At 36.4% G+C, this 25,446-nt stretch overlaps 1 protein-coding gene across 1 annotated transcript; it reads right to left on the bottom strand.

The window, feature by feature from the left end:
• Positions 1-7,713: 7,713 nt before the first annotated feature.
• On the bottom strand, positions 7,714-25,068 carry LOC108680392. Its single transcript, XM_047885601.1, has 10 exons — positions 24,970-25,068; positions 18,203-18,332; positions 14,953-15,009; positions 14,497-14,601; positions 13,967-14,101; positions 12,562-12,699; positions 11,469-11,553; positions 10,752-10,894; positions 9,725-9,760; positions 7,714-8,916 (listed from the first exon to the last, which is right to left on the bottom strand). Exons 1-10 carry the CDS (start codon positions 25,002-25,004, stop codon positions 8,797-8,799), a joined length of 984 nt encoding a protein of 327 aa, XP_047741557.1. The 5' UTR covers positions 25,005-25,068; the 3' UTR covers positions 7,714-8,796.
• Between the last annotated feature and the right edge of the window lie 378 nt (positions 25,069-25,446).

Here is a 25,446-nt window from a genome sequence, read left to right as displayed (position 1 = left end):
GCGCTCTGTGCTTCAAAAAATTCAGGTATGGATTTTTCCCTTCAACTATCGCGCTTGAACAACTTAGCTCAAAATCATCAACATCGGGAGAAGAAGAACTATCTTGCTCATTTTCGTCTTCTTCTATCGTGTGTTTTTTACATTCTAAATCGGTACTTTGGTCCTGAGCGCGAGTATTGGTTTTTTCATCAGCGTCTGTTGGTGCACGCAGGAGCTTTGAAATTCTCGATCGGAGGTCGGCGTCCACATCTCTGTCACTTATATCCTGCACAAATTAAGATATGTTTACAAGCGAAGAGTAGCCCTGTTTTCCCGTCAGCAACACCGGGTCGTCGGTCGCTTATCCCGCCGTGTTTCTTAGGCCGGGGCACCGCTCCCTGTTTCTTGCTGCTCAAGTTGTGCATGTGATCGCAGTCGCGTTCAGAGAAATGCGAGAAGGTCCAGCGTTCAATGCTTCGTCGCAGCGCGGTCCCGCGTGTAGTTTGTAGGAAATGTTCCCGACGGTTGTCTTCGTGGTCTAACGCTCGCTCTTGGCGTCTGCGGACAGAAATTACGTATTTAAGTGACTGTAAATTCAGGAGGTATATGGTATAGAAGCACTGGAAGAAGAAAGATCGTAATCGGGAAAAGTCTACTGTTGATCACTGCTGCGTTCTTTTGGTAACTTAAATATGACGTTCGGTATCATGTTTAATGCTCGAAATAAATTCATGTGAATCTAATTTTGGTTTTAAATCGATTGCATTTATCGTTATTATTATTAAAAAATGGATTTTAACGTTATTAAAATGCATGATCATTACGGACTAGTTTCGGCAATTTATTTGATAATTAAAATTTAAACTAAATAAACATTCATGTAGCAATATTTTGGGTAATAACTATTCAAAAGCAGATTATTTGACTGTAAACTAGGCATAATAAATGATGGCTTATTTCAGTGGTTACCAAACTTTTTCAGGTTGGCCCTCCATTGGCCTCTTTAGGCCCTCCAGTGAATCTCTAGCGCCCCCCTAGACAGACATATAAAAACAAAACCTCTTTCTTGATATTTTGTGCGCCGTAATTTTAAAAGAGAAAGATTAAACACATATGTGTATTTCACAAATAGAGCCCCATTTAGTAAATCAATATATTTTTTTACAGTTTTAACTGTTTCAGCACTAGAAATTAAAGACGGCTCGGACAAATTTACGGCCGGACTCGTGGCCGGTCTCGCAGCCGGTCTCACGGCCAATCTCTAAATTCAGTGGCCAAGGAATATCGCCCAAACTAATGAACGCAGCTCGATAAAACTTGGAACACGTATTCATTAGGACTTAACGGTGATGTTTAGCTCGTGAAAAATTTGTAAATTTCACCTTCATTCGGGAGATATATGGCGATATGGGCCAAAATTCGCAGTGATCAAAGAATTTCTTCCACATGCACTGCTCAACAGATTTGAACGAAATTTTTAATATAAATTCCTAACTACCAAACGGTGATTTTTAACTAGTGAAAATTTATTCGATTCGGAGTCATGTTCTGCACGTGTTGTGTGCAAATCGTCAAACAAACGTACGAACTTCTGACTTCGACTTCGCGGACTGCCGCCCCCCTACCGCCCCCTTCTTCCTCACCGCCCTCCCAGATCTTTCCACCGCCCATAGGGGGCGATATCGCCCACTTTGGGAACCACTGGCTTATTTGAATATTTATATCATGCTATTTTGTACAATCATTTACTGCTGAATATTAATTTGGTGAACAATGTTGTTCCTCAATTTATTTTTGTGAAATCAAGAGAATTTAGTTACAGATTTTGTAATTTTTCTAATTTTTTCTTTTCCGAATGATAATTAACTTTTTTGCCGCCTCTGAAAAACTTTTTTTGCAAACGCAGACCTATCCTAAATTCACTAAAAAATGGTGTTGCCGGAAGTTGTATTGATTATTTAAATTGTAAAACATTAATTTTCAACGTAAGTGAAGAGTAGTATCGAGTGCTATAGGTTCAAGTGCAATCACTACGTAATCAATAATATCAGTAACACTACGTAAGTGGAGTGTACCCCTGCAAGAATATTAAGTTTTCGTGATTATTTAAATTATAAAACATTGATTTTCAACGTAAGTGGAGTGGCACCACTGCAAGAATATTATGTTTTAGTTAATATTTAAATGTTAAAACATTAATTTCCAACGCAAGTGAAGAGTAGTACCGAGTAGTAGGTTCAATTGCATCATCTGAACAATCAACGCACCTGCGAAATCGTTGACACTGCATGATGATATATATTACAAGTCACGTCGATATCCCATTCAAATACTTTTATATATATCAATTGCTGAAAAATGTGAGTGTTAATTGCGAGGTTTTTCTATCTTATAAATTTTCGTTAAATTTTTCACACATTTGGCGCACAAGGAGTTTGATGATCGTAAGCTTCCTCTATACTCGTGATAAAGGAATTAGTTAACTTTTTATCTGTAAAAGTTTAAAGGTTTAAAAATTGAAATTGGTGGGTAAAATTATAAAACATGACAATCTATCGAGTTTCAAAATTTTAATTCAAATTCTCACAAAATACAGTTCTTCAGAATTTATTAAAAACAATCAACTGGTTAGTTTTTTTCATTTTTTTCGGAAACAATAATCCCTTCTATTGCTTAATGTATTTCATTTGCGCAAAACGTAAAAAAAGTTTTGAAATAGGAGAAAAGAAATGAAGTTCATGTAAACTTTGCAGTGAAGGATCTACATTAAAAACATCGCGATAGCTATCAGATGTAATGAGATCTTGCCTCACGGATGCTCATGGAACTCGGGAAAAATATAAAAAAGCTAGCAAATCGACAGAAGACTGCCTCACAAAGTACCAAAAGTCTGCCTTAGAAAGTACCAAAAGTCTGCCTCACAAAGTACCAAAAGTCTGCCTTACAAAGTACCAAAAGTCTGCCTTACAAAGTACCAAAAGTCTGCCTCACAAAGTACCAAAAGTCTGCCTTACAAAGTACCAAAAGTCTGCCTCACAAAACGTCATCAGAAGTCTGCCTCACAGTCTGTCCAGGCCCCGATGCAGTTTGCAAGCTCAGTTTTTTCAATGAATAAATTTCAGCAATGTGGTATGGATACAATGTAGTATTTTGCACTAGGATGGTAGCTGGTCGCTAAAGGGTTATGTAACTAGTCCAAACGAGTCGTGCAAACTCCTTTGACTACCGACATGTGATGACATGTAGCTTAGAAACTGACGCCATAAGAAATCGACTCCAAGATGTTTTAATTCTCATTGTTCAGGGAACTTCCTTCCGTGGAAAAGTTTACATTTTTGAAAGTGAAATCGTTATCTGCGTTTAATCTCATTGTCTCTCTACTAAATATCTATTACAGTCGTCGTCTGGAGCAAAAAAAAACACCTTATCAATTGAGATACTGATTGGCTGAATGTAAATATCTCAATATCTTTACGTCTAAATAGAGACAGGCAGCACTTTTGTGAAAGTTAATACACACAATATACCACTGCGATAATTTTTCATACGAAAGTAAAATTTATTAATTCATTATAAGCTAAAAATTACCTAGCATTAAGAAATTCAGACGATTGTCTAACTAGGGAGTAGAACTAGGAGCGATCAAACTAGGAATAAATGCTGAGAATAAGAGATGGATAACAACCGGAAAAAACGACGTCGTGCACACCCAACAGAAATATATAGTTAGACGTACGTCGAATTACATCTTATTTTTTTAATCAATAAATTACAGGAGTAATTGTACGCAGTGTACCGTGGGTTAACGTTGCAGAACTATGCACCGCTACAGTTCAATGGCTTACGCTTTTATAATAATAATAGCGGTTTCAGCGTTTAGTAGGCCATAGGCCTGTCGCCGATTCTTAACATCGCAGAACATTCACAGCAATTTGCGGTCTCGAACTCGCAACTCTCTGCTACAATTCTGCTGTGCTTAACCGCCCGGCCTCCTTGCCGATTCTGACCAGAATGTGACGCACAGAGCTGGGATCGAACCCGCAACTCTCTGCTCCAATCTTGGTACTCTGAACTGTAACACAACTCGAACACAACCACTGGATTGTTAGCGGTACTGCGACGAAACTAGGGTAATCTGGCGCCAGTCTACTAGAGGCGTTGCTAGGGGCATATTTAGGCCGTTGCTAGGGACGCTACGCTCCATATTTGTTTGTTGGTCTGAGGAGTCAAGGTGAAAAATGTGACTTTATATATAATCGCAAATTTTCCCGTCGTTATTGGAACATGTAAAAACAGAACTGACTGTTGTTGCTAATTTTTTTCTCTGACATTGATATTTTACATTACTTTCACTCTCATTATAACATTCTTTACAGGTACATTAAAATGACTGATTGGTATCATGGTGTTGGGAGGCCACTAGCGTGAAGCTAGGCTAAAACTAATTTATGTCAATTAGTGCATTTTCGAAAAAAAGTCAATTTTTTTATAATAATCGGTTCAGGGCGTGCTTCAACGCGATTTTGCTTCGGCTGCTTTCAACAATGATAGTATTCATGATAACATTTACCTGAATAATTATTTCAATGTTTGGACCATTGGACTTGGAGAAATGTGTGAGACATTACCTGAATATAATACACTTATTGCGTCGGTTACCTTGACACAGTTTGGACCTATAAAATGGCATATCAATGCCAAGTCAGGTCTCTACTCGTGTTGTGTGTCATTGTTTCGGTTATATGACACACTAATTTTTCTAAAACATTTGAAAAATTCGGTAATTCTCGAAAGCTGTCGCCGAAATCACGATCAATACATCGCCATGCCATTCAAATCCCATCAATAGATAGCAATTCCATATTGGACGAGGAAGAAATATCGATTGAAACTCTTCGGTAAAACTCTTTGTTACTGATTTACGCATTTTAGAATCATTGTACATTTTTAAACAGAGGCCTAGTTTGAATTTAGCTTTTAGCTCTTACCCGCTTGAAATTGTAAATAGATAGGTTTTACAGCTTAGGTTTTTTGTTGCAATCATGACTGTACTAATTACTGATTTATCTGTGTTCTAGAATTTTCGAACTGATGATGGAGCTGGACTCCAAAACGTTATCTTTAAAGATACTATGAATTTTTGTGGAGTTTTCTTTGCTTTTAAGTTTTTAGTGAATTTGCGATTAAAGCAAACAAGTGACATTATTCTTCGGTAAAAATTACAGATTGGCATTTAATACTCACTGATAAATTGAGTAAGTTCTGAAAAGAAATGCAGGGTTACCAGTTCAGATAATGTGTTCACGTTTTCATTACACTGACGATGAAAAATATGTAAATTAGATCCACTAAAAATTAGAATATTTTCAACGGCTAGGTGTGTAATTTCACATTTTCACTCACTACGGAAACAAAAAATTAAATAAATTTTCTCAGCACGCAATCAGGGGTAAAGAAAAACAATTATTCAGAACATATTTATGTATACCACAAAGCAGCGAACGTGCATGTCTATGCATATCAAGGCACCTATAGGGAACACAACAACGGTGATGGACGAACGTTATAATAGTTAATTATTACGGTTATAATAATTATAATTACGGATGTCAGAATTCCTCAGCACTTTATAAGCGTCGCAGATACAATTTTTTCTTGAAAACAATACGAGAATTGAACTCATAAAGACAGTTTCAATAAGGCTACTCAAAAATAAAGTTGTTTAAAATGATCGAAATTGGTTTCATTTTAAAATTCAGAACTTGAAATAACTTTTACTTTTATTGATATTGTCAGAAGCTTCATCTAACCGTTCGGATCATCAACAACACCCGATTTGTTTCATCGGCACGGATAATTGACTTAAAGTGTCTAATGAAAGTAAGAAAAAATTAATAACTTACAATAAAAATACCAGTGTATAAATGATAATCACATTTGAACAATTTTACCCAACAGGTCTTAGTTTCGTTTCAAAAAATATAATAATCAAGAGATCATGAGATTGAAAAACCGATTATGTAGGACTATGTGCTGAACACTCTCATACACAAGACACAATACATAAAACACTACAATCATACATAAGCTATAACAAGCTGCACTGAACACACGCTAGTCAACTACCTATGGTGTTGATTTTTTTTAGTGCTTGCACATGGTAATCTGCTTTTAACTACGGACACTCATTCAACAAAGTCGTTTTTCAAACTTGTATTCACTAAGCAACAACAAATCGTGTCAACATATAGAATACATGTCTGTATTTATTCAAAAATGAATTTATTCTCATACAAAATCGTGTGATGCCATGGGAATGAAAGAATAGTTGACGTAACACACATAGCATAAATCAACAGGAAAATAATTAAAACAATCGTACATATATTTTCAACAAAATGAAAATTGTAAGCAGTATCAAATTATTATCAAACATGAAAATAATTCGATAACGGGCAACTTGTATATTAACTCAACCGGGTATCCATATTATTTATCAATACTTTTCTAAATTATATAAAAAATCTAAAAATTGATTTTCAAATTTATTATAAAATTGAAGAATCATGATCATGTGTTGATTACCTACCTAGTGGAATGACTGATTTTCTGGTATCACTTAGGAAGAAAACTTTGTAAGTTAACTTGGAAAAGAAATTTTGTCAGTAAACTTAGGAATGAAAGTAAGTTGACAAGGAACATTATACAGGCACTTACTTCGCAAAGGTAATACAGTATTCATATATTCACTAATATAATTACATTTATTTTTCCTTACGTTAGTAACATGATACTAATGCAGTTTATTACTGTAACCTACTTAAATTATACGAAACACACACATGATAATTTAGAAAATAAAAGTGCAATAGTAAACATACCTATGCTTTACATTTAAACAAAAAACTATTATTGATACTAACTAAACTGATGCAGTGTTGAACTATGGCAAAGCGCTCGTTGCAAACGTAAAAAAATCTTATCTATTCTATGTCGTTTGTTGCCATCAACGATAACATTATCTCAAGAATTACTTGAGCCAACAAAGAAATAACAAATTACAACGAAATCTTTGTACCGTGAAATGTCTTCTTGCTTCGAGGTTTCAAAGAGGAAATAAGAATAGTTTAAAAGATAGTTGGAGTTACGAGGGATAATAGCTTATGTTCAAATAGTTACAGTTTAGAAGTTGAAACTAAAAAAACAGCTCAATAATAATTTTTTGTTTGAACAAAATTCGTTTGAATAATGCAATACATTACAAGAAAATGGATGAAAAGGAACTGAATTTTTCCTATTGCTTCGCAAGAAACTTATTCCAAAACGCTTATGAATTATTGAATATTTTATTGCATGGACGTGTTCCCTCTTAATATAGAAATAAAGTGATACTTTATTAACAAATTTTTCACTCACAACGCAAATTTTTTCTTATGAACATAACTAAGTTTAAACATCAAGCGGTTGGTTATATACGATGATATGGTTACAGATATTCATAAGGATACAACATATGGTTAAAATTAATGTTTGTTACATATGTTGGTGTTGGATGCTACTTACCTTTCTCATTAAGGGTAATTTTTCCTTCAGATTTGATTGGGGTAGAATTTGTCTAGGGGGACATAAGATTCGTTTTTAAGTACAATTAGTACAATTAATGTAAGTACATAAGATTCGTTTTAAGTACAATGCACCAAACAAAAAAGTAGGGATTCTCATTTATCAGTTAGGTACATTAATAAAATACTGGAATTATGAACCTGAATTAATATAAATCTCATTATCACACCAGGTTCATTTATAGCTTCAATAAACTTCTTCATGTTCGTTGATAAACTTTACAGCTGTCATCTCTTGCATCGTTGATACGCGCCGTAATCTCCGGTATTAGAGAACGTGCGCCCATCAGTATCGTTGCGCAATAATTGCTAATTTTTTTCCAATGTTTCGTATTCCAAAATGTCGTATTCCAATGTAAAAATCGTATAAAACCAATTGCTATCAAAGACGCTTAGGTCATTCGTGTGAAATCTTCTAAGCGCCAAACTGTTAGTGAGTCGTAAGCAAGGCGTCAAAGAGGCGATAATGTATGCAGATTTTCTTTATCAATTAGGCAGATGTGTAGCGAACTTGACTTGGGTCTAGACACGGGTATTAAATACGGGACATGATAATGAACTTAATACGGGTCTCGTCATGGGCCATGACACGGGAATAGTCACGGGCATTGACACGCGACTGGACAGGAGACTAAACACGGGCCATGATACGGGAGTTGACACAGGTCTTGACACGGGACTTGACACGGGACTAAACACGGGCCATGATACGGGAGTTGACACAGGTCTTGACATGGGACTTGACACGGCACTAAGCACGGGCCATGATACGGCAAGACCCAGGTCTTGACATGGGACTTGACACGGGACTAAACACGGGCCATGATACGGGCGCTGACACAGGTCTTGACACGGGACTAAACACGGGCGATGATACGGGAGTCGACACAGGACTTGGCACGGGACTAAACACGGGCGGTGATACGTGCGCTGACACAGGTCTTGACACGGGACTAAACACGGGCGGTGATACGTGCGCTGACACAGGTCTTGACACGGGACTTGACACGGGACTAACACGGGCCATGATACGGGAGTTGACACAGGTCTTGACATGGGACTTGACACGGGAAGTAACACAGGAACTAACACAGGTCTTGACATGGGACTTGACACGGGAAGTAACACAGGTCATGACATGGGTATTCAAACGGGAACTAACACGGTCATGTCACACGTGGCAATCTTGCGTAGCTCAGACGAGTTTGGTAGCGCCAGGAGGCGGGGGCTTGGAGGCGAGCTCCTTGGAGAGCTCCAGCGCCAGCTTATACCCCAGTACTGGAGGACGGTCACGCCCCGACGCCAGACTCTTCACCTGCTCCACATAATACATGTAAAATTCACTTTATTTAATACATATATTATATATGTCAATGTATTAGTAATACATAGTAATACATTCACTTATTTGTAGCTAACACGTGTGTTGTCAAGCGCTACATCTGACAAGTGAACGCGATCTGATACAAGGCTCTTCACCTGTTCCACATAATACATGTAAAATACACGCAATTCATTCACTTTGTTTAATACATATATTATATATGTGGATATATTAATAATATACTGGAGGACGGTCACGTCCCGACGCCAGACTCTTCACCTGCTCCATATAATACATGTAAAATTCACTTTATTTAATACATATATTACATAGGTATGTCAACGTATTAGTAATACATAGTAATATATTGACTCATTTGTAACTAAGACGTGTGTTGTCAACCGCTACATCTGACAAGTGAACGCGATCTGATACAAGGCTCTTCAATTGCTCCACATAATACATGTAAAATCCACTTTATGTAATACGTATTTATGTGAATGTATTAGTAATACATAGTAATACATTCACTTATTTGTAACTAACACGCGTGTTGTCAACCGCTACATCTGACAAAGTGAACGCGATCTGATACAAGGCTCTTCAATTGCTCCAAATAATACATGTAAAATACACGCAATTCATTCACTTTATTTAATACATATATTATATATGTGGATATATTAATAATACATATTCATACATTCACTTATACGTAACTATGGTGCGCGTTATCAACCACGTTAATTAAAGAAAGGTCCAGAACTACACGCAAACGGCGCTGATGCTAAAGANGTACTGGAGGACGGTCACGCCCCGACGCCAGACTCTTCACCTGCTCCATATAATACATGTAAAATTCACTTTATTTAATACATATATTACATAGGTATGTCAACGTATTAGTAATACATAGTAATATATTGACTCATTTGTAACTAAGACGTGTGTTGTCAACCGCTACATCTGACAAGTGAACGCGATCTGATACAAGGCTCTTCAATTGCTCCACATAATACATGTAAAATCCACTTTATGTAATACGTATTTATGTGAATGTATTAGTAATACATAGTAATACATTCACTTATTTGTAACTAACACGCGTGTTGTCAACCGCTACATCTGACAAAGTGAACGCGATCTGATACAAGGCTCTTCAATTGCTCCAAATAATACATGTAAAATACACGCAATTCATTCACTTTATTTAATACATATATTATATATGTGGATATATTAATAATACATATTCATACATTCACTTATACGTAACTATGGTGCGCGTTATCAACCACGTTAATTAAAGAAAGGTCCAGAACTACACGCAAACGGCGCTGATGCTAAAGAAGGTAACTTGCAGAACTGTTAAGAAACATTCGACTTTACCGAGCATGCAAACATTTATCAGCCGGGATTCTATGAAAAAAATAAACAATTTCAGTTTGTATAATTTATAATTTTTTTTATGCAGGTAACTCCTTTAAGTAAGTTAATAAAGCATTATTTATACTGCCATTAATTATCAATATAAAATTTGCGGGCCACCAGAAGCACTGGCTTTATTATTTTGCTTGGCAAAAATTTGGCAGGAAATAACGATCTTTTCACAAGATAACACCTGAGGTCATTAATATGAGTTAGCAAATCCTCGAAATAGAAATAGTTGCACGAATCTAAAAGTAATTTCACAGTCTTTTTCTAGCACAAATGAGTAGGACGCTGACCTGCTTAATGACCAAGATAACCTGTACGCTGACCTGCTTAATGACCAAGATAACCTGTACGCTGACCTGCTTAATGACCAAGATAACCTGTAGGCTGACCTGTGAGGTCTTAATGACCATGCCGTAGGTGCTCAGCACCTGCTCCTTGCTGCTGCAGATGTCGTCAGCGCAGACACCGCGACACGCGTCGTCCACCACCAGCGTGCGGTAGCCCGCCTCGATCGCGTGCTTCGCCGTCGCAGCTAATCACCACATTATCATTATTACTTATTATTATTACTTATCATTGTTATCATTATTATTGCTTATTATTATTATTATTACTTATAATTTTTATCATTATTATTGTTAATGGTTACTACCTTAAGTCATTTTATTTGAAGTCCCTTTAGACACTATATTAAATATACATAAGCAAGTTTATTAAAGTACCTTTAGTCACTTTATTAAATATACATTAGTCAGTTTATTAAAATCCCTTTAGTCACTTTATTAAATATCCATAAGTCAATTTATTTAAGTCCCTCTAGTCACTTAAATAATATACATATGTCAGCTTACTAACGCTCCTTTATTCATTTTATTAAACGCTAATAATGATATATCATTAAGAAATTTAATAATGCAATCAGGATGGGATCCTCGTGCATTTGTCAACAAAACAACAGCTTGAACTTAATTAAACGCTAAAAATGATACATTTTTAATGAACTTTATAATGCTAATAGAAACCTAAAGACGAGTTCATGAATTAAATCGATGTAAACTAACATTTTCACATTTCTATCGTATGTTGTCAGATTACGTTACTATTACAAGACACTTTGTTGTCCCAGAACGCGGAGTACGAGTCCACGTCAGGGTCCGTGCCCTTGTAGATCAGGATCGGGTCCTCGTGCATCTGCCAACAAACATACAGTTTGAACTCGTGCAGCTGGCAACAAAGGAACAGTTTGAACTCTTGCATTTGGCAACAAACCAATAGATTGAACTTGTGCATCTGTCAGCAAACATAGTTTGAATTCGTGCAGCTGGCAACAAAGGAACAGTTTGAACTCGTGCAGCTGGCAACAAACCAATAGTTGTGCATCTGGCAGCAAACATACAGTTTGAACTCGTGCATCTGTCAACAAACATACAGTTTGAACTCGCGTATCTGTCAACAAACATACAGTTTGAACTCGCGTATCTGTCAACAAACATACAAACATACAGTTTGAACTCGTGCAACTGACAACAAAACAGCAGTTTGAATTCCAAAAAAAAAAAATAGCTTGAACTTCATTTTTCAATTTAAAGTCATGCGGACCTTACAAAGTTAATGAAGCCCTCGAACTTAAAACGCGGCTAACTTTGAGACCATATCGCACAGATATTTCAACTACTATTTACAGTCCTTTAATTTAATAGGCCGGCCGCTGAATTGGATGCAAAGTAACGGTAATATTTTCATCATCATTCTCAGTAGTACGGTATCTAAAATACTTCTTGCAATAGTGTTGCTATCATTATTTTCAGTAGTATTATAAACACTATGCGCAGTGATATTTCATCATCATTCTTAGTAGTATTAAAAATACTAGTAGCAGTATTATTCTATTCTCATCATTATTCTCATAATAATAACAAAAATTGACACAATAATATCTACATCATCATTTTCAACCAAATTATAAATATTTTGCTAGATAAAAACACTAAAAGCTGTAAGACAAGCCGCTGTCTTTGACACAATAAAATATACATCAACATTATATCTGAATTATAAATATTTTGCTGGATAACAAAACTAAAAGCTGTAAGATAAGCAGCTGACTTTAACATAATAATATCTACACCATCATTTACATCTGAATTATAAATATTTTGCTAGATAACAAAATTGAAACAGGTGCGATAAGCCGCTGACCTTAAGGTCCTGATGCAGCTGGGAGCCCCAGGTGCCCTGGACGCAGTGTCTCGGCCACATCTTCTGCTCCATAGGCACGCCGTTTCGGTGCACGTCAAATACGATCACGTCGTACACCTTCGCGTCTTCCGGCGATACCTGCATGTCAAAACACATATAATATATCGATATACGTTATTATATACCCTCCGGTCGCATGGAGATATACCCTCCGGTCGGTATATACCCTCCATGACTGCTATAGTGGCGATATCATTCTCGTTATACATTAGCATATACCGTTTGGTCGCGACACATGACTGCTGTAGTGGCGATATAAAATATAGTCCTCATTATAAATTATTATATACCGTTTGGTCGCTACACTCGACTGCTACAGTGGCGATATAATATATCGTTCTCTTCACCCATGACACCAGGCAGCGAGAGCAATCAATACATCACATCATTATATATCATATTTATGAAAGAGACAGCTTTAGACAGCCTTGTTTAAAAATAATATAAAAATGAGATTCGCAATAAAAATTGTTTTCTTTTTAAACAAATAATGCATTAGTAAATATTCACACCCGCGACGTATGGCAGCTAGCGGCGATACAATAAATCGCTATCATACATCATATTTAGGATATAGGTAGCTATTCATTACATAAATTTGCTTGAAAGAATGCCATTAAGAGGTTCTTTTTAAACAAATTATAAATTAGTAAACATCTTCCACCAGCGACCCCAGATCTTCGTTGCTGACCTCAAAATGTGTTAATGTACGAGTTGAAATTACAGCTCCCAGCGTTGTTGAGTTGAAACTCGTTAACTTCGTTTTAGTGTATTACTAAAGTAAACGGAAAATATCAAATTTTGTGCGTGAACTTCAATGCCTGGACAGAATGTCGCAAACTAAATTCGACGGTCAAAAAATTGTTTGACACCAAGGTCTTTTTCATCAGATTTTTTTACGTTATGTTTCGATTATTTATAGAAGATTCTCTCAACATGCATCATCAACTACTCTATAAAAACTAAATCGGAACACAAGTATAAAGGACCATTATCGAATTGTGACCTAATAATCATGTCATATTAATAATATGATCAATATTAAAATACTAATAATCACACTTTTTTGGTCTCATGCAAAGTCCTAAGAGTGATGTTGTCCAGAAATAATAAAATAACCTTATAAGTATGTCGCATAAATATTATAATCAATAACAATATAATAATACTATTTTAAAATATAATAAATATCAACATAATAATCATACCTTATTTGCAACGTCCTAAGAGTGACGTTGTCCAAGGATAAATTAATAACCTAATAATTATATCGCATAAATACTATAATATATGGCAATATACTAAACAGATATTATAATATAATAAATAAACATAATAATCATACCTTATTCGTCTCGTGTAACGTCCTAAGAGTGACGTTGTCCAGGAATGAGACGTGGTCCGTGGTATGCCAGTCCAGCGTGTACACGACTGTGTCGAACTTAACCTCCTCCAGCATCTTGTTGATAGGAGGGATGACCTGACGAAACAAATGTAGAGAAATACACTTTAAATTACATTCTATATAACCCTACACCTCCTCTAACTTCTTGTTGATAGGAGGAATGACCTGACGACACGTTTGTAGAAAAACTATTTTAATCTCCATTCTATAATACCATAGAATCATTCCCTGATGAAAAATTTGTGATGCCTAAGATATTCACGAGTAAACAAATTAAAAAATTACTTTGCATAGGCAGGCGTTTCTGCGTTTCTTAGCCCGAGACGATAAACATGAAACAAATGCTAACACATGAAAAACACTGGGGCAAAATGCCTTTTTGTCGGGTTAAAATGAGTCAGTACGACCAAAAAAAGGATGAAACTGCGTTGTTCTTTGTACGAAATCTGTACATTTTGCAGGGTTCGCACCTCCTCGCCGCGGTGTTGGGCGGGGCAGTTGATGATGGCGAGGCTGCCTGAGATGAAGTCGTTCTGGACGTCAACCACAAGTAGAGCCGTCACGGGCCGAACAACCTGCGATTATTTATTAATTTAATAATATTTATAATATTTAATTGATTGCAGGTGATAATTATAGTTCATGGTAATATGATAAAATAATATATAATAGTAATAGATGAAGTAAGTCGTTCTGGACGTCAACCACAAACAGAGCCGTCACGGGCCGAACTACCTGCGATTATTTATTAATTTAATAATAAATATAACTCAGTACTCACTGCAGTGAGTGACAGAGAGCGCATTTTCTCGTCGACGAAAACGTGAAGTCACGGACGGACGGACGGACGGACATGACGAACGCAATTAATACTGCATTTTTTCCATAAATGAGAAAATGCGCCAAGAAAATAGAACATAACTAACCTGCTTTATCCAGCGCTGCCAGCAGAAACGGAACTCGTCCTTATCGATCACATTGTCCTGGAGGCCAGAACACACGTATTATTAACTACAAGTAAGGTATAAATCTAATAACTTTATATTTACTTTATATTTGTTTTTGTGTTGATTAAAAGCTCACAAAATTAAATCAACGAGTATCCTAGACACTTTCTACCTTTGTCTATCCATTGGAGACTTACAGAATCAAACATTTATATTCAAGATAATGTTTACAGATTCCCGACTACTTGATTCTCGCCTGGATGCATGGAATTGACGGAATATGAGAAAAAACTTTGGTTTATCACGTAACACAATATATAATTATATCAGCTTAATAAACCATCGTATCCTGCTATTTTTACTAGGTAATTTATCGAGAAGCACGTAATAGCGATTCTTCCACAATTTCATGCACAATTCTAATCATAATCATCAATCTACATTATTCGGTCGTTTAACCTAATTATTAATCTACAAAATTTATTTGTTATTAATAATCAATAACCTGAATAATTTGTTTGTCGATCATGATCATTAATCTACATAACTAGTTTGTTATTAAACATTTTGTAACCTAAACAATTTATTTGTTAATTATAATCCATTATATACATAATTTATTTGCTAATCACAAGTAAGGCAAGCAAATGCAGCGTGCCCATGCATGCAGCAGAGCTTGCGTGTCTCGCCGCCCCGCTATTGAGATCAGCCGCCCTAGAGCCGCACTGCAGGGCAGACTACGTTAATGCTGCTAGTTAGTTAGACGCTAATGCTGCTGGCTAGGCAGACGCTAATGCTGCTGGCTAGGCAGACGCTAATGCTGCTGATTAGTTAGACGCTAATGCTGCTAGTTAGTTAGACGCTAATGCTGCTAGTTAGTTAGACGCTAATGCTGCTAGTTAGTTAGACGCTAATGCTGCTGGTTAGTTAGACGCTAATGCTGCTAGTTAGTTAGACGCTAATGCTGCTGGTTAGTTAGACGCTAATGCTGCTAGTTTGTTATACGCTAATGCTGCTAGTTAGTTAGACGCTAATGCTGCTGGTTGGTTAGACGCTAATGCAGCTGATTAGTTAGACGCTAATGCTGCTGGTTAGTTAGACGCTAATGCTGCTGGTTAGTTAGACGCCAATGCTGCTGGCTAGGCAGACGCTAATGCTGCTGGCTAGGCAGACGCTAATGCTGCTAGTTAGTTAGACGCTAATGCTGCTAGTTAGTTAGGCGCTAATGCTGCTAGTTAGCTAGACGCTAATGCTGCTGGTTAGGCAGACGCTAATGCTGCTGGTTAGTTAGACGCTAATGCTGCTGGTTAGTTAGACGCTAATGCTGCTGGTTAGTTAGACGCTAATGCTGCTGGTTAGTTAGACGCTAATGCTGCTGGTTCTGTCTCTTATACACATCTAGATGTGTATAAGAGACAGCAAAATGTCCTCACAAATACCGTTAGATAATTTTCAATAACCACGATGTTTGCAAATACCACGATGATTTTTAGTTTTGCAACGCCTCTAAAAAAAATAACAGTAATTTTAGTTGAGGGTCTGAAAACTATCGAACACTTGATGAGGTCAAAGGTCAGCGGGCGGTGGGCAACTGTTCATCGACTGCGAATGAAGGTAGCAAACCTCGCGAGTTTCAAAAGAAAGTTGATGATGGTCTCATGATAGCCTAGCAGCCCGAGGACCTCACAATTTTAGCCACAAAGGAAATTATTCAATAAGAAGCTCGTGCGATCCATATTCTATTATTATGAGGAAACTGGTTGCCATCTATTTTAACATGCACAGGTTTAGCGTGCGCGGGTAAGTTTGCAGTATTAATGACATTCGGGATGCGCTATACAATTCTACTTATAATAAATTTGAAAAACATTTCTAAAAAACATATGAGCTGTACGTTCATCACTTCATTTGAATGCCGTACATTAAATGCAATCAATAAATGATTACTGAAGTATGATTAAGTAATTAGTGTCACACAGATTACACCATTTAAATCGTCATCAAAACATTTAATAGTACTGAGGTTTGTGATGGACATCAAAGGAATCAATGATGTTAATTTCAGGCATCGTGCACGCAGCAAACGGAAGATGCGTGTCGTGGTCGTAAAAGTGCATCTTTCTCATGCATGCGTGGAGAATAAAGATTATAAAAAAATATATATTTTAAGTATTTAAATGCTCAGGTCATGGTTGCACAATAAATGCTGCTATAATACCACATGATTTTCGTATCCGTATCAATAGATACTGTGAAAACTGATAAAAATCTAATACTAAACAATTTCACTGTTAACAAACTCTTCGCCGAACAATCGTTAGTTAACTTCTGTAGAGTAATTATGTAATAATACATAATGCGGTGGTGATCTTTTAAACGTATAGAAACTTTAGCTTAAACTAAGTGAAAAATTTCAGATTCTAGTTAAATTTCAATCATATATAATGATAGCTAGACAAATACAATAACAATAACATAAGCAAAAAAATGTAGAATATCACTTTCTTTTATTCCATGTGCTAAAGCGTTTGAAAATCGAGGCGTGCCTGCATTTTTTATCCAAAATGCAAGCAAAACAATAAGTTTCCGTTAACATACATTACGTGGTTATTTATATTCCGTAATACTGTATAAATAGAAACTCGATAACGATGCAAAGGAACAATTCGGTATATATTCGAACCAATATAATTACGTACTTTTGCCGTTGGGCATTTAAATAGCCGAACATAGTTTTTAATAATAGGTCATTAAATTTAACGAGAACATAATATTTGGAACTACTGATGACAACAATTAAGACTAAACGGCCCATTATGCAGCAACATTAGGGATGACTAAAATGAGGCCAATCAGGCCACCTTCTTATTTCTGGTGTCTTCTGACATTGCTTGTTTCAGCGGCCCTAATAAAAATCATGCACATACCATAAATGACTTTTATCTTGCAAGTGTAGACTTAGTTTATTGGTGTCGAAGATCTGAAATATTTTAGTTTAACTTTCTCATGCACATACCATAAATGACTTTTATCTTGCAAGTGTAGACTTACTTTATTGGTGTCGAAGATCAGAAATATTTTAGTTTAACTCTCTCATGCACATACCATAAATGACTTTTATCTTGCAAGTGTAGACTTAGTTTATTGGTGTCGAAGATCTAAAATATTTTAGTTTAACTTTCTCATGCACATACCATAAATGACTTTTATCTTGCAAGTGTAGACTTACTTTATTGGTGTCGAAGATCTGAAATATTTTTGTTAGCATGGTGGGCTCGATATGATAAGGTTTGCCGCACTCGTTACGGAACAGAGCTCGGCACAGAGCGCTGAACTCCGACTGGTTGAGGAACCCGTCCCTGAAAAGTACAAGTATTTTCATTCAGTGAAAAGCTAATAATAAAATAAAAATTTAGAGGCTGATGTTCAATATTTTCAATTGAAGGTAATAATAATAAAATAAAAATTTTATAGGCTGAAGTTTCGTATTTTCAGTCAGAAGTGAACATTTACTTAATGAAATTGTAAATGGCTGAAGTTCCCTCGGTGGGGTTTGAAAGGTTGAATGTGCGTCTTACAACGTTAGTAATGAAATAATAATTTTATCCGATTATATTTAAGAAACAAAGATAAAATTTACATCTTTTTAATAGATGCTTCTTATATAAAAAAAAATAATCTTTGAAATCTGCCCGTTTCACCTTGACGATAAATATAATTTTTACTTTCGCATTAAATAAATTAGAGGATCAGCAAAATATGAATGTTTCAGTACTGCAAGAATTGTAGTAATGCAAAGCCGACGATTCACCACAACATTTAAATAGGGGCATCGTGAAAGAATCACTTAGCGTCAGCAAAACAATTGTATACGAAGATTGAGATCATTCCGCGAGTATTTTTAGTGCTACCGTCTCCATTCTAATCTGATTCCACGTAACAAGTCTGAGCAAGAAGCAATTTAAAGTGTCATCAATCTCCATTATTTCTTCATTCTAGAATTAAGATGAACTGTGATTTTTCAAGAATTGTTTATCAGACCTGGATAATGTGAGGTTACTGCATCGTCCCGTGGAATTCACCATTAAAAAAATACGTTAAAGCAGAGAAAGCGTGACTGCAGAGTGCGTGACTCGAAAATTAAAGATGTCCGGGTCTAAAATGCAGGAGATTAGTGAAACGAATTGCCTGTAAAACAATAAAACCAGTGATTGAAAATTTTTAAAGCTATGACCAACACAGCAGCATGCAAGCTGCACAAAACAGAATTTGTAATTTAGAAGGATGTGGTACAATAAAAGTAAACAGTTGCAGGTAATGATGAAACTAAACTTCTTAGCTTCTTATCAAGGCAAACTCTATCTTTGCATTGATCCAAAATATATCGATGTCCACGAAACTTTAGGGAAACTAAGAGGCCCAAATAATCCTTGTAAGAACAGCCGAAAAGGCTCAAGTAGCCCATGTAAAAACAAAATAATTACTCAGTACTCACTGCAGTGAGTGACAGAGAGCGCATTTTCTCGCCGACGAAAACGTGAAGTCACGGACGGACAGACAGACGGACATGAACACAATAGCGCCTTTTTTCCAATAATGAGAAAATGCGCTATGAAGGCCCAAGTTTGGGCCAAAAAGGACCAGAAAAAAGCCTAAGAGGCACAAAGACCAAGGCACTCCAGAAGGCCCTTCTGCACTCGGCACGCATGCCGTGACCGCAGCCAATGATGAGCGCAGCCTCGCAACTCGCTCGATGGATCTGGCCTGACATCATCTCATCCCGTGACACGAAAATTAACCACCAATTTTCTTTGACCTTTACAGGTAAAATCACATCGCTGCATGTCATCAAGAGACGACTGCAGACCGCGTCATGCATCCGCATGTTTACCTCAAGCAAACATGAGGCTCACACGGAGGTAGAATAAGTACTTAATGTTAAATGCTTTGAAAAATCGTGGAGAAATGGGACACGCTTGTGATTTTTTTAACAATAAGCATCTTATAGGTACGTAAATAGTATATTATATGATATTATATGATGACATACCATGAACAGAATGAATCAAGTGCAGTGCATATAACTCATTGTAATTTCTAAGCGATCACCTAAACACGAGGAAATATTGATAGGTATAAATTTTGAGCAATTCCCAAACTCAAGTTTTTACATAAAGTAGAATAATATAAAATATACATGTAATACTTTGCAAATGCTAGCTGATGGTAATTCCGTTGTTTACGTGTGATTAACTAAACAAAATCATTTAAAAATTTCCAGTCAATAAAAAGTGAAATAAAGGACGCTTTAACAACTTCGGAGCAGCCCAGAGCAAATTTTAGAGCATAAGGCATTATTTTTAGCACATTTTCTCATTAATGGAAAAAAGGCGCTATTGTGCTCGCCATGTCCGTCCGTCCATCCGTCCGTCCGTCCGTCCGTGACTTCACGTTTTCGTCGACGAAAAAATGCGCTCTCTGTCACTCACTGTAGAGAGTACTGAGTTATATTTTTTCATCCTTAAATTTGCCTTTAAGAAAACAATACTCCAAACCATGTTGTAGCGTGCTCATGCACGCTTTTTTACCTTTTAATTAGACCCATTCCTCAAAGTTTCATCGATGTTCACCTTAATATTGACGAAGTCATTTGCCATTTAAACTAAGTATTAAGTGGCCGTGCTCCAGCAGTGCATTTAAAGTTTCCTCGATCAATCGAGCTCTCCAGCCACGAACACTTCGAACAAAAGGAAGATGGATGAAGACTCGCATCAAACTGATTAAAATTTAGGCGACTAAAATTAATGGAGGGCTTTTGAGAAGGAAGCTTTGATCGTTATGCTCATTTGTACACTTCAGAATACTCAAAAGATCTCCATACAACCTAATTAATAGTAACCTTGCATCATTAATCATGCATTACCGCAACACGGTAATGAATCGAGATAAATTGAAAAAGGCGTTCATGTACAGAGATACACATTACATGGATCAAGCAGTCTTAGCAATATGTGATAACTCTTAACAAGAGTAATTTCAAATTGTTTCACTGTAATGAAGTCTTGTACTTCATCGGGTTCGTTACTCATGTGCATCAAACATCAGCCACCAAAAACTAATTTATTGAACAAGAACAATAATTAAACAGTATTGCTGGAAAGATTGACACGATTCTAGACAAGCTAAGTGCCCATTCCAACAGTTCACAATAGGTGACAAAGGTCGTAGCACGTCCCAGATACTGGGAGCACGCGCGAAGATCCTTCCAAGCAAATATACTTGGAATACACGGTACCGGAGGCAGCTTACTCTCGTGACCCGCAACCCTACATTGGAAATAAATACTTTCATACTGACTGATATTACTTACTTAAGCACTTGCATAACAGATTCTATATATGATCACTCTTTAACCAATTTACATGTAACAGAAATAGCTAATTTATTGCTAGGGTACATTTGGTCTAATATAGCAGCTCACCAATAAACGCGCAGTGTAAGATGACTTAAAGCACAGCAGAAGAGTGACGCAATATAGGTCAACTAGGCCTAGAAATGGGTTGTTCACGGCAGGACCTCCTCTTAACCACTGACCTAACGCATAGTATAGTCTCTCGTAAGAACGATTTCCTTTTGGTGTCTAATATGTAACTTTAACAACCTTACAATAAAATATGGTTCATGAAAAAAGCATTCATGTACAGAGATGCACATTACATGGATCAAGCGGTCTTAGCAATATGTGATAACTCTTAACTAGAGTAATTTCAAATCGTTTCACAAATTAATTATCATTAAACTTACGTGTGCAGGGTAAATATGGAAAATGGAAACGTTTCAAGTTAAATAGCGCGATATTGTAGATCGTTAAGAGGATTAGATTGAATTCAGTTAAGGATTATAATGTGTCCGAACAACCATATGGCTTTGAGCGAGGTTTATCATAAGTAGTGCGAACGCCATTCTGATTTTCAACATTTACGCAAAAGGGGATATTTACGCAACGGCACAAGCAAATGACATAGATGAAACAAAAAAAGAAATTAAAGGCAACGTAATATTAGGCCAGAGAATCATTGTAGAGGGAAAGCACAAAAATGCAGTAAAAATCTTAGAAGAGCAGGGAAAGAGTCGTGCAAGAGCGGGCAAAGCTTTGCATGATTAGGGTAATGCTGGCATGGGAAGGATAGGTCTGGCAAGGTGAGGATAGGTCTGGCAATTGGTATTAGGTCTGGCAATTGGTATTAGGTCTGGCCAGGGAAGGGTAGGTCTGGCAAGGGGAGGGTACGTCTGGTAATGGGAGGGTACGTCTGGTAAGGGGAGGGTACGTCTGGCAAGTAGGCCATCACACGGCAACTCGTGACGCAACATATTGATCCCTTGACGTTGTCAGATTCTCTATAAAGAACAATTACGTGGTAGAGACGCAACGAACAACGGCGTGAGAGTGCCCCCTGTCTAGGGCGTGTAGCAGGCATCAACGTTTCAATGTTCCTTATTCACCTTACGATCGAAGAATTACGGCAATAAATAACCCGTGCATGCAATACACATCGGGTAATCGAAGAGAATTTAGAAAAAGAGAATTCAGTAGAAGGAATTCATCGTTAACATGGTAACAAAGCTTAAGGGTAGAAAGACATAAAACGTTCCGCTTACTCGTCATCCGAAATGGATGATAAAATGTTTCTAAGTACGTAGCTGCTTCGGGAAATTATCCAGATGGAACCAATCTTGGTGATGTCTATGACAATCTTACCAATAATTTTTAAAATAACTTGTAATTGTCATGGAGAAAAAAACTTGCTATTAGATGGTAGGTAAAAGCGAGCGTAGTAGTTCGAAGAAATTGAATGAAAATTCTGTGACGTCTAGATATTTTAATTGTCAAACATATTCAAAATAAATCACAAAATGCGAAGCAATACAAATTAAGACGAGGTATTTTCTAACTATGAAATATTATACTTAATTGTTAAACCAGGGCAATGCAGATGCAATAGATAAAGTATTAAACCTTAAACCGGATCAAAAGACTGCAGAAATGCATTCTAGCTTGCCATTCGTGCGATGTTGACGATGACATTTAAAATCGCTAAAATATTTTTGTAAGAAGGTATATCGTGCATGTTTTTATTGTACGCATTAATTTTCTGAAAGTTCCCATCATTAATGGTTATCGCCTATGAGAATTATTTCAAGATCACTGAAGATTGATTTTAATTCTCATTTACCATTTGCCAGTCTAATAAAATGTCCTCACAAATACCGTTAGATAATTTTCAATAACCACGATGTTTGCAAATACCACGATGATTTTTAGTTTTGCAACGCCTCTAAAAAAAATAACAGTAATTTTAGTTGAGGGTCTGAAAACTATCGAACACTTGATGAGGTCAAAGGTCAGCGGGAGGTGGGCAACTGTTCATCGACTGTGAATGAAGGCAGCAAACCTCGCGAGTTTCAAAAGAAAGTTGATGATGGTCTCATGATAGCCTAGCAGCNTTTTAGAAACTAATTATCCTTTCTAATTAACATTATCGTGAATTGAATAATTCACGTTTGAAGATGCATTTTCTAAAGTATATCTTGACTTATCTTTAATAATCGTACCTCAAATTATGATATTTGCTGATTATAACTCAAATTTTAAGCTTAATCAGCCCTCAATTTGTTGCTCGTGAATGATGAGATTTTGGCGTAGGAATGATCAGCAATCAGAGTAGCAAGACAACTCCTAAGTTTGGGCATCACAACAACATAATTTAACGGTCGAATGCACGCAGTTGAACAGTTCCGACCAATTTCAGAAAGAATCCTTACAATGGAAACAGCACGAATAATAAATAATAGTAATAGCAATTTAAGAATAGTAGTTAGTAATTTTTTAAAGAAATTCGACCCAACACGTCTTTGGACAAGGCTTTGACAGGCAGCGATCTATCCCCACTAGCTGGTGTTTAATTTGTTCGTTTGATCTCGCGTCCGTGTTGCACCCATTACTAATTTTATGATTCATTAAAGATATTTAAAATGATTTCCAGTAGGTATATTGAAAACGGCACATGAATAAATATGTAATCGGAATCGGAAAAAAATATTTCGGAATCAAATATTTTTATTGAGCTTCAGCTTAAGACGAGCATAGATGTCTGAAGCGACATCAGTACGTAAATCAGTAAAGTGTAATATAATACCTATATAAATAAATTTATATATGATAAGCAAATCAGGCGAACCAGAGATAAGGTTGAAGTTAAAATGTGTAAATTTATCCCAAAGTAGTTGTTCAGAAATGGTAGAACTTTATTGCCGACTCACACAACTCAATCGTCTTCGCCGAAAGCTTTGTACAGTAACCCTATAGTATTAAGGTATATAGCATTGACTATTTACTAGTCCTAGTCAAAAGATTTGCAGCCTGTGTAACTGAACAGCATTGACAAATTAATCGTCATTAGAAGCCTTGTAGTATTGAAATGAATCCGCAACTTACTTATCTTTGTTGAAAGCTTTGAAACCAAGCAGTATTGAATTGTACAGACAACTTACTCATCTTTGTCGAAAGCTATGAAAGCTTGCAGTATTTAAATGAACAACTTACTTATGCTAATCGAAAGCTTTGAGTCTATATAGTGATGAAATGAATCAACAACTTACTCATCTTTGTAGAAAGCTTCAAAACCGTGCAGTATTTAGATGAACAGGCAACTTACTCATCCTTATCGAAAGCTTTGAATCTTTATTTTATTGAAATGAATCCACAACTTACGCATCTTTGTCGGAAGATTTGAAAGAAAGCAGTATTTAAATGAACAGACAACTTACTCATCCTTATCGAAAGCTTCAAATCCTTGCAGTATTTAAATGAACAGTCAACTTACTCATCCTTATCGAAAGATTTGAAACCTTGAAGTATTGAAATGAACAGACAACTTACTCATCTTTATCGAAAGCTTCAAATATTTGTAGTATTTAAATGAACAGACAACTTACTCATCCTTATCGAAGGCTTTGAAGCAAGTGTCCATGCCGCTCCAAAGCTCGACCGAGAAGCAGTCTTCGCCTGACGCCGCAATGATTGCGATTTTACGAAACAAACTCGAGAAAAAAATCAAATGAAAAATTATCACTGCTAAGTGCACTAAAAATACATTCGTTTTATTGGTTGATTCAAAATCTTGAGGAAATGCTGTAAAAATCTGTAAAGGCAACGGGAAAGGAAGGTTTCTTTCAAACAAAAGATTTATACATCACAATTTATACATACTTGCACATTTTCTCCGAGTGGGCGAGTACCTTATGCAACTTTTAAATACATTATCTGGAATAGTAACATTTCGTTGCACATACAGTATGTGAGAAAAACATTGCGGTCTCTCGGATGCGCGAATTTTCGGCTGATTTTCTGGCTCACAAAGTAATGAATTTTCTGGCTCACAAAGTAATGAATTTTCCAGCTCACAAAGTAAT

The sequence above is a fragment of the Hyalella azteca genome, unplaced genomic scaffold (genome assembly GCF_000764305.2).
Source record: "Hyalella azteca isolate HAZT.00-mixed unplaced genomic scaffold, Hazt_2.0.2 contig2499, whole genome shotgun sequence".
In the NCBI taxonomy this organism is placed as follows: Eukaryota; Metazoa; Arthropoda; class Malacostraca; order Amphipoda; family Hyalellidae; genus Hyalella; species Hyalella azteca.
Note: the sequence above shows the minus strand (reverse complement) of the source record. Positions and strands in the feature narration are given on the sequence as shown.

Bases quoted from the DNA above. Each gene is read 5' to 3' on its own strand.
- LOC108680392 (XM_047885601.1), bottom strand. From the start codon at position 25,004: ATGGACACTTGCTTCAAAGCCTTCGATAAGGATGA. The intron at 12,700-13,966 runs GTATGATTATTA...TTTGACATGCAG, and splicing joins CGTTACACGAGACGAATAAG to GTATCGCCGGAAGACGCGAA. The intron at 11,554-12,561 runs GTCAGCGGCTTA...GTTTGTTGGCAG, and splicing joins AGCTGCATCAGGACCTTAAG to ATGCACGAGGACCCGATCCT.